The sequence below is a fragment of the Pelodiscus sinensis genome, chromosome 30 (assembly GCF_052426305.1).
Source record: "Pelodiscus sinensis isolate ZL-2025 chromosome 30, ASM5242630v1, whole genome shotgun sequence".
NCBI lineage: Eukaryota > Metazoa > Chordata > Testudines > Trionychidae > Pelodiscus > Pelodiscus sinensis.
The window spans coordinates 1,683,298-1,692,374 of record NC_143081.1 but is presented as its reverse complement, the minus strand read 5'-3'; the positions used below and the strand labels follow the sequence as shown (position 1 = coordinate 1,692,374).

The 9,077-nt window shown below is 71.2% G+C and overlaps 2 protein-coding genes across 4 annotated transcripts; both read left to right on the top strand.

The window, feature by feature from the left end:
- The first annotated feature begins 81 nt into the window (after positions 1 to 81).
- NEDD8 (NEDD8 ubiquitin like modifier) lies at positions 82 to 1,871 on the top strand. Its single transcript, XM_089774104.1, has 4 exons — positions 82 to 99; positions 1,071 to 1,118; positions 1,272 to 1,354; positions 1,550 to 1,871. Exons 1-4 carry the CDS (start codon positions 82 to 84, stop codon positions 1,638 to 1,640), a joined length of 240 nt encoding a protein of 79 aa, XP_089630230.1. The 3' UTR covers positions 1,641 to 1,871.
- A 1,383-nt stretch (positions 1,872 to 3,254) lies between these two features.
- On the top strand, positions 3,255 to 8,611 carry MDP1 (magnesium dependent phosphatase 1). Of its 3 annotated transcripts, none has more exons than XM_089774101.1 (6): positions 3,255 to 3,629; positions 3,748 to 3,822; positions 5,267 to 5,327; positions 6,488 to 6,598; positions 6,678 to 6,785; positions 7,990 to 8,611. In XM_089774101.1, exons 2-6 carry the CDS (start codon positions 3,786 to 3,788, stop codon positions 8,390 to 8,392), a joined length of 720 nt encoding a protein of 239 aa, XP_089630227.1. In that variant the 5' UTR covers positions 3,255 to 3,629; positions 3,748 to 3,785; the 3' UTR covers positions 8,393 to 8,611. The 3 variants fall into 3 exon arrangements, with proteins under 3 accessions (XP_089630227.1, XP_089630229.1, XP_089630228.1); XM_089774102.1 differs by lacking the exon at positions 3,255 to 3,629 and adding an exon at positions 7,761 to 7,846 and having other exon boundaries at positions 3,667 to 3,822; positions 7,990 to 8,157; XM_089774103.1 differs by lacking the exons at positions 3,255 to 3,629; positions 6,488 to 6,598 and adding an exon at positions 7,761 to 7,846 and having other exon boundaries at positions 3,666 to 3,822; positions 7,990 to 8,157.
- Positions 8,612 to 9,077: the final 466 nt, after the last annotated feature.

Genomic DNA, 9,077 nt, shown 5'->3' with positions numbered 1-9,077 from the left:
ACGTCAGAGCGGCGCGCGGCGGCCGCCGGGTCAAAGCCGGGTTCTGCTTCCGGGTGCGGGCGAAGCGGCCGCCGGGGCACGATGCTGATCAAAGTGAAGGTGGGAGCGGGGCCTGCCCCGGGGCATGCTGGGAGCGGGGGGGGGCGGGGCTGCCCGGGGGGGCCATGGGGAGGGGGGCTGCCCAGGGGGGCGATGGGGGGAGGGGAGGGGAGGGGGGGGGGGCTGCCCGGGGGGGCGATGGGGGGAGAGGAGGGGGGAGGGGGGCTGCCCGGGGGGGCGATGGGGAGGGGGGCTGCCCGGGGGGGCGATGGGGAGAGGGGAGGGGGGAGGGGGGCTGCCCGGGGGGGCGATGGGGAGGGGGGAGGGGGGCTGCCCGGAGGGGCGATGGGGGGAGGGGAGGGGAGAAGGGAGGGGGGCTGCCCGGAGGGGCGATGGGGGGAGGGGAGGGGAGGGGGGAGGGGGCTGCCCGGAGGGGCGATGGGGGGAGGGGAGGGGGGAGGGGGCTGCCCGGAGGGGCGATGGGGAGGGGGGCTGCCCGGGGGGGCGATGGGGAGAGGGGAGGGGGGAGGGGGGCTGCCCAGAGGGGCGATGGGGAGAGGGGAGGGGGGCTGCCCGGAGGGGCGATGGGGGGAGGGGAGGGGAGGGGGGAGGGGGGCTGCCCGGAGGGGCGATGGGGGGAGGGGAGGGGGGAGGGGGCTGCCCGGAGGGGCGATGGGGAGGGGGGCTGCCCGGGGGGGCGATGGGGAGAGGGGAGGGGGAGGGGGCTGCCCAGAGGGGCGATGGGGAGAGGGGAGGGGGGCTGCCCGGAGGGGCGATGGGGGGAGGGGAGGGGAGAGGAGAGGGGAGGGGGGCTGCCCGGAGGGGCGATGGGGAGAGGGGAGGGGGGCTGCCCGGAGGGGCGATGGGGGGAGGGGAGGGGAGAAGGGAGGGGGGCTGCCCGGGGGGGCGATGGGGGGAGGGGAGGGAAGGGGGGGCTGCCTGGGGGGGTGATGGGGGGAGGGGGGGCTGCCCGGGAGGGTCCCAGGGGGGCTGCTGCCGTTCCTAACCGGGGCTCCCCCTGCTGCTGCCAGACGCTGACCGGGAAGGAAATCGAGATCGACATCGAGCCCACCGACAAGGTACCTGCCCCGAGGGGGCGGGGCCTCCAGAGACCCCCCCCCCGTTGGCCGCTCTGCCCCCCCCTGGCCGCTCTGCTGGGATCCAGCCCGGGAGCGGCTGGCTGTGGGGCGGGGCGCCGGGGGGCTGGCGTCTCAGGGCTCTCTCGCCCGCAGGTGGAGCGGATCAAGGAGCGCGTGGAGGAGAAGGAGGGGATCCCGCCCCAGCAGCAGCGGCTCATCTACAGCGGCAAGCAGATGTGAGCTGGGGGGGTCCCATCCGCCCCACCCCCGGGGAATTCGGGGATCCCTGCTCCCCATCTTCAGAGGAAGTGCAGCCGCTCCTGGTGATGGTGGGGTGGGTTCTGCACCCCCTGCCCTGGGAGGGAGAAGCGGGCGGTTCCCGGGGGCAGAGGGGTGCTCATGGGGGCTCACTACGTCCGTCCGTCCCACAGGAACGACGAGAAGACGGCAGCCGACTACAAGATCCAGGGCGGCTCCGTTCTCCATCTGGTCTTGGCTCTGCGAGGCGGGCAGCTGCGGTGATGGCATCGCTCCTCCCCCGACTGAGCGACACCCCCTTGCCCCCCAAGTTGCCCCACCCCTCAGCTAGCACGGTCCGGATGGCTGCTTCCCCTTGTCCCGTGGACTCTGAGTGGGAGGGCCCGTCCCTGGGGGGCCGGGGCGGCTGTAGCCGTGGCTGACACGCCCGGGCCCCCTTGGTGTTGTGTTCCCTGTGTTTGGCGTGCTGAGTGTTAATAAAGGTGTCTCAGTGCAGCGGGATGCAGCTGGCTCTGGGGTGGGACACGGCAGGGGCTGGCTGAAGGGAGGCAAAGGGCAGGTGCAGGCTGGAGGGCAAGGGGTGGGGGAGGGTGTGGACCCCTGGCGAAAGGAGGGGTTGTGGTGGGGAGGGCAGGCCCAAGGTTGAACACTTGGGACCCCCCACCCATTACTGGGGATCTTCTGTCCTGCAGATGCCTCTTGCCTGTGATGGGGGAGTGGGGGGGGAAGCTGGTTGTGGGGGACCATGGCCTGGGTCTGGTTACACAGGAACTGCTCACCCAGGGCTGAGATGACCTGGTTCGGGGGGAGGGGAGCAGGGGGGCTGCTTCTCCAGCGACCCCCATACCCCCTGCAGCGATGGGTTTGACTCCGAGGTGGGGCGGGGGGGGCGTTCCGTGGGGACACCTGGCCTGCTGCTGGGATGTGGCTGGCCCAGTGGTGAAGGGGAGGGCTGGTTACATGGGGACCCCTCACCCAACCCCGGGATGTAGCTGGCTCTGGGGTGGGGTTGGGCTGGTTACAGGGGGATCCTTGGCCCAGCTTGCCTGTGGCTAGCTCTGGGGTGGGAGGGCTGGTTACAAGGGGACCCCTAGCCTGGTGCTAGGATGCAGCTGGCTCTAGGGTGGGGGGGGGGGCTGGTTCCAATGGGACCTGGTGCTGGGATGCGGCTGGCTCTAGAGTGGCGGGGGCTGGTTCCAAGGAGACCCGGCGCTGGGATGCGGCCGGCTCTGGGGTGGAGGGGGGTGGTTACAAGGGGACCCGGCGCTGGGATGCGGCTGGCTCGGGTGGGGGGGGCTGGTTCCAAGGGGACCCGGCGCTGGGATGCAGCTGGCTCGGGTGGGGGGGGCTGGTTCCGAGGGGACCCAGCGCTGGGATGCGGCTGGCTCTGGGCTGGTTCCGAGGGGACCCGGCGCTGGGATGCGGCTGGCTCTAGGGTGGGGGGGGCTGGTTCCAAGGGGACCCGGCGCTGGGATGCGGCTGGCTCTAGGGTGGGGGGGGCTGGTTCCAAGGGGACCCGGCGCTGGGATGCGGCTGGCTCTGGGGTGGGGGGGGCTGGTTCCAAGGGGACCCGGCGCTGGGATGCGGCCGGCTCTGGGGTGGGGGGGGCTGGTTCCAAGGGGACCCGGCGCTGGGATGCGGCTGGCTCTGGGGTGGTGGGGGCTGGTTCCAAGGGGACCCGGCGCTGGGATGCGGCTGGCTCTGGGGTGGGGGGGGCTGGTTCCAAGGGGACCCGGCGCTGGGATGCGGCCGGCTCTGGGGTGGGGGGGGCTGGTTCCAAGGGGACCCGGCGCTGGGATGCGGCTGGCTCTGGGGTGGGGGGGGCTGGTTCCAAGGGGACCCGGCGCTGGGATGCGGCTGGCTCTGGGGTGGGGGGGGCTGGTTCCAAGGGGACCTGGCACTGGGATGCGGCTGGCTCTGGGGTGGGTTTCGGCTCCGACTCTGGCTGCAGCCGCTGGCTCCGGCCCGGCACGGGAGGGGTTAAGCGCGGAGCGGCCGCTCTAGCCGGCGTCTCTATGGCCCAGCACGTGGGGTCCAGCTGGGAGCCGGGCAGCGCCAGCCACCCCCGCTAGGCGGCACCGCGGCCCCCGGGCACCCTCCGGCCCGCGGGCCACCCGAACGCTCCCTCGGGCCGCCGGACACCCCCGCCCTCTGTGCCCCAGCGCCCAGGATCCTCCGCCCCCCCCCCCCGTGCCCCCAGGATCCCCCGCCCCCCCGGGATCCCCAGCCCCCCCGTGCCCCCAGGATCCTCCGGCCCCCCCCGGAATCCCCAGCCCCCCGTGCCCCCAGGATCCCCAGCTGCCCCCCCGTTGCCCCCAGGTATCCCAGCCCCCCGGGATCCCCAGTTCCCCCCCGTGCCCCCAGGTTTCCCCAGCCCCATCTCGCTCTGAGCCGGCTCGGGCGATCGCCATGTGCCGCCGCCCCGGGCTCGTTGTGTTTGACCTGGGTGAGTTTGGGGGCGGGGGGGTCGCTCTCGTGGCCTTCGGGGTGCACCACGCCACGTGGCACTTGGGGAGGTGGGGGGCCATGTCCCCAGAGGCTGGGAACTGGGGGGGTCTCTGGGGCACTCCCCAGTGGGGGGGGTCGCTGGATGGGATCTTCCCGCACCCCGGTTTGGGTCTGGGCCCAGGGGGGGGCCTGTGGCAGGTGTGGGGCGCTCTGGGCGGGGGGGCACGAGGTGGGAGAGGGTGTGGGGCGCTCTGGGCGGGGGGGCACGAGCTGGGAGGGGGTGTGGGGCGCTCTGGGCGGGGGGGGGCACGAGCTGGGAGGGGGCGTGGTAGCTGTGGGGCGCTCTGGGCGGGGGGGGCACGAGGTGGGAGGGGGCGTGGGAGCTGTGGGGCGCTCTGGGCGGGGGGGGGGCACGAGGTGGGAGGGGGCGAGGTAGCTGTGGGGCGCTCTGGGCGGGGGGGGCACGAGGTGGGAGGGGGCGAGGTAGCTGTGGGGCGCTCTGGGCGGGGGGGGCACGAGGTGGGAGGGGGCGAGGTAGCTGTGGGGCGCTCTGGGCGGGGGGGGGGGGGCACGAGGTGGGAGGGGGCGTGGTAGCTGTGGGGCGCTCTGGGCGGGGGGGGCACGAGGTGGGAGGGGGCGTGGGAGCTGTGGGGCGCTCTGGGCGGGGGGGGCACGAGGTGGGAGGGGGCGAGGTAGCTGTGGGGCGCTCTGGGCGGGGGGGGCACGAGGTGGGAGGGGGCGAGGTAGCTGTGGGGCGCTCTGGGCGGGGGGCACGAGGTGGGAGGGGGCGTGGTAGCTGTGGGGCGCTCTGGGCGGGGGGGCACGAGGTGGGAGGGGGCGAGGTAGCTGTGGGGCGCTCTGGGCGGGGGGGGGCACGAGGTGGGAGGGGGCGTGGTAGCTGTGGGGCGCTCTGGGGGGGGGGCACGAGGTGGGAGGGGGCGTGGGAGCTGTGGGGCGCTCTGGGCGGGGGGGGGCACGAGGTGGGAGGGGGCGAGGTAGCTGTGGGGCGCTCTGGGCGGGGGGGGCACGAGGTGGGAGGGGGCGTGGTAGCTGTAGGGCGCTCTGGGCGGGGGGGGCACGAGGTGGGAGGGGGCGAGGTAGCTGTGGGGCGCTCTGGGCGGGGGGGGCACGAGGTGGGAGGGGGCGTGGGAGCTGTGGGGCGCTCTGGGCGGGGGGGGGCACGAGGTGGGAGGGGGCGTGGTAGCTGTGGGGCGCTCTGGGCGGGGGGGGGCACGAGGTGGGAGGGGGCGAGGTAGCTGTGGGGTGCTCTGGGCGGGGGGGGGCACGAGGTGGGAGGGGGCGTGGTAGCTGTGGGGCGCTCTGGGCGGGGGGGGCACGAGGTGGGAGGGGGCGTGGTAGCTGTGGGGCGCTCTGGGCGGGGGGGGCTCCCCAGCCCCGGGTTGGGGTCCCGCTGACGGGGGGTCGCCCCCTTCTCTTTGCAGATTACACCCTGTGGCCCTTCTGGGTCGACACCCACGTGGACCCCCCCTTCCAGCGGGACAGGTGCGGGAGGGGCTACAAGGGGCCAGAGGAGGCTGTGGGAGCCCTAGGGGGCTGGAAGGGGCCATAGGGAGGTGTTATGGGGCTACAGGGGGCTGGAGGGGAAGAGCCAAAGGGGATCGGGGCCAGAGGAGATTAATGGAGCAGGGGGTCGGAGGGGAGGGGGTGTGGGGGCCAGGGACTATAGGGGAAGAGGGCGGGGAGAGGAGGGGCTATAGGGTGCGGGGGGGGAGAGGGCAGGGAGAGGAGGGGCTATAGGGTGCGGGGGGGGAGAGGGCAGGGAGAGGAGGGGCTATAGGGTGCGGGGGGGGAGAGGGCAGGGAGAGGAGGGGCTCTAGGGTGCGGGGGGGAAGAGGGCAGGGAGAGGAGGGGCTCTAGGGTGCGGGGGGGGAAGAGGGCAGGGAGAGGAGGGGCTATAAGGTGCGGGGGGGGGAGAGGGCAGGGAGAGGAGGGGCTATAGGGTGCAGGGGGGGAGAGGGCAGGGAGAGGAGGGGCTATAGGGTGCAGGGGGGGAGGGGGCAGGGAGAGGAGGGGCTATAGGGTGCGGGGGGGGAAGAGGGCAGGGAGAGGAGGGGCTATAAGGTGCGGGGGGGGAGAGGGCAGGGAGAGGAGGGGCTATAGGGTGCGGGGGGGGAGAGGGCAGGGAGAGGAGGGGCTATAGGGTGCAGGGGGGGAGAGGGCAGGGAGAGGAGGGGCTCTAGGGTGCGGGGGGGGAAGAGGGCAGGGAGAGGAGGGGCTCTAGGGTGCGGGGGGGGAAGAGGGCAGGGAGAGCAGGGGCTATAGGGTGCGGGGGGGGAGAGGGCAGGGAGAGGAGGGGCTATAAGGTGCGGGGGGGGAGAGGGCAGGGAGAGGAGGGGCTATAAGGTGCGGGGGGGGGAGAGGGCAGGGAGAGCAGGGGCTATAGGGTGCGGGGGGGGGAGAGGGCAGGGAAAGGAGGGGCTATAGGGTGCGGGGGGGGAGAGGGCAGGGAGAGGAGGGGCTATAAGGTGCGGGGGGGGGAGAGGGCAGGGAGAGCAGGGGCTATAGGGGAGGGGCAGGGAGAGGAGGGGCAGGGAGAGGAGGGGCTCTAGGGGAGGGGGAGGGGCTGGGAGGGGAGGGGCTCTAGGGGAGGGGCGGGGGGGCCGTCGGGCTCCGAGGACTCGGGGTGACCCCCTGCCCCCCAGGGCTGGCGCGGTGCTGGACGCCCGGGGCCGCCCCGTGCGGCTCTACCCCGAGGTGCCGGCCGTGCTGGAGCGTCTGCAGGGCCTGGGCGTGCCCATGGCGGCCGCCTCCCGGTGAGTGCCCCCCCCCCCGGGCCACCCCCCCCCCGCATCTTCCCCTCCCCAGAGCCACCTGACCGGCCCCTCCCCCCAGGACGGGCGAAATCCGCGGCGCCACCCAGCTGCTGGAGCTGTTCGGCCTCCGCCGCTTCCTGCGCCACACGGAGATCTACCCCGGGAGCAAGAGCACCCACCTGCACAGGTACCTGAACCCCCAAACCCTGCCCAGCTCCACAGGTACCTGAACCCCCAAACCCTGCCCAGCTCCACAGGTACCTGAACCCCGAAACCTGCCCACCTACACAGGTACCTGAACCCCCCAACCCTGCCCAGCTCCACAGGTACCTGAACCCCCCAACCCCCGCCCAGCTCCACAGGTACCTGAACCCCCCAACCCTGCCCAGCTCCACAGGTACCTGAACCCCCCAACCCCCCACCCAGCTCCACAGGTACCTGAACCCCCAAACCCTGCCCAGCTCCACAGGTACCTGAACCCCCAAACCCTGCCCAGCTCCACAGGTACCTGAACCCCCAAACCCCGCCCAGCTCCACAGGTACCTGAACCCCCAAACCCTGCCCAGCTCCACAGGTACCTGAGCCCCCCAACCCCCACCCAGTTCCACAGGTACCTGAACCCCCCAACCCCCGCCCAGCTCCACAGGTACCTGAACCCCCCAACCCCCCACCCAGCTCCACAGGTACCTGAACCCCCCAAAACCCCCGCCCACCTCCACAGGTACCTGAACCCCCCAACCCCCCACCCAGCTCCACAGGTACCTGAACCCCCAAACCCCCCACCCAGCTCCACAGGTACCTGAACCCCCCAACGCCCGCCCAGCTCCACAGGTACCTGAACCCCCCAAAACCCCCGCCCAGCTCCACAGGTACCTGAACCCCCCACCCCCCACCCGCAGATCCCCACATCGCCTACCCACTTCCCCAGGTACCTCCGAACCCCACAGCACCCTGCACCTCCAACGCCCTGCCCCCTCGCTCACTTTTCGGGTTACCTGCTGTGCCCCCGAACTGCCCTGCACCCCTAAAACCCTCCCCCTTCCACAGGTACCCATGGCGCTCCCAGAGCTCCGTCCAGTGCCACACCTGCCCCCTGCACCTCCAAAGCCCCCCGCCCCCCGTGCTGAGATCCCCACAGCCCCCCCTCTTCCCACCCCCCCAGGCTGAAGCAGGACTCCGGCGTTCCCTTCGCCCGGATGCTGTTCTTCGACGACGAGGAACGCAACATCCGCGACGTCAGCCAGCTCGGTACGGGGGGCTCAGCCCCCCGACGCGCCCCCTGCCAGCCCCGGGGGGGTGCAGGGAGGGAGCTGGTGGGAATGGGGACGTCGGGGGGCTAAACGGGGGGAGGGGTAAATGGTGGGGGTTACGGCTTCTCTCTTGTCCCGCAGGGGTCACGTGCGTCCTGGTCCCGGATGGAATGACCCAGGCGCTGCTGAGCCAGGGCTTGGAGGCCTTCGCCCGCTCCTGAAACATCCCCCCCCCCGGCGCCCCAGTGCCCCCCGCAGGGTCACCCCTCCGCGCCCCCCCAGGGACGGAATAAACCCTGGACAGCCCGAGCCTCGGTCTCCCTGTGTGTGTGCGAGGTGTGCAGGCACTGCTGGTGGGGCATGTGCGAGAGATAACAACCTACTACTGCTGTGTGAGACCCGCAGAGAACAAGCCACTATATGGCTGTGTGTGTGTGTGTGTGTGTGTGTGTGTGTGTGTGTGTGTGAGAGAGAGAGAGAGAGAGAGAGAGAGAGAGAGAGAGAGAGAGAGAGAGAGAGACAACATCCTACTACTGCTGTGTGAGAGAAGAGAAAACAACCTACAATGGCTGTGTTTGTGTGTGGGGGAGAGAACAACCTACTACTGCTGTGTGAGAGAGGAGAAAACAACCTACTATGGCTGTGTTTGTGTGTGAGAGATAATCTACTACCGCTGTGGGTGAGACCAGGAGAGAAACCACCGTGTGTGTGTGTGTGTGTGTGTGTGTGTGTGTGTGTGTGTGTGTGTGTGTGTGTGTGTGTGTGTGTGTGTGTGTGTGTGTGTGTGTGATATAACAACCTACTACTATTCTGAGAGGGGAGAACAACCTACTTTTCCTCCCTGTGTGTGAAAGAGAGAGATAACAACCTACCACCACTGTGTGTGCATGAGAGACAGACAACAACTTACTAGTGGGGGGAGCATGTGTCAGAGACCGATAACAGGTAACAACCTACTGCTGAGTGAGTGTGAGAAAGGGAGAGACAACAACCTACTACCGCTGCCTGTGTGGGCTCTCCCCAGCCCCACTCTGGGTCCACATGCCTCCGGCGTGAGCCCACCCCATGCTCTCAGTACTGGCTTGAGTCTCACCCCTATAGCTGGGGCCCCGAATCTCCCCACAGCTGAGCTCCCCCATCCCACATGTACTAAAATGTGGAGGGGCTGTGCCACCTCTGGAATTTGGGGGCCTCAGGGAGACCCCCAAGAAGAGTTGAGTGCCAAGAGG

Excerpts from the sequence above, each read along its gene's own strand:
- NEDD8 (XM_089774104.1), top strand. Across the intron at positions 1,119-1,271 it reads ACATCGAGCCCACCGACAAG|GTGGAGCGGATCAAGGAGCG; the intron begins GTACCTGCCCCG and ends TCTCGCCCGCAG. Across the intron at positions 1,355-1,549 it reads ATCTACAGCGGCAAGCAGAT|GAACGACGAGAAGACGGCAG; the intron begins GTGAGCTGGGGG and ends TCCGTCCCACAG.
- MDP1 (XM_089774101.1), top strand. The coding sequence starts at position 3,786 with ATGTGCCGCCGCCCCGGGCTCGTTGTGTTTGACCTGG. Across the intron at positions 3,823-5,266 it reads GCTCGTTGTGTTTGACCTGG|ATTACACCCTGTGGCCCTTC; the intron begins GTGAGTTTGGGG and ends TTCTCTTTGCAG. Across the intron at positions 5,328-6,487 it reads CCCCCCTTCCAGCGGGACAG|GGCTGGCGCGGTGCTGGACG; the intron begins GTGCGGGAGGGG and ends CCTGCCCCCCAG.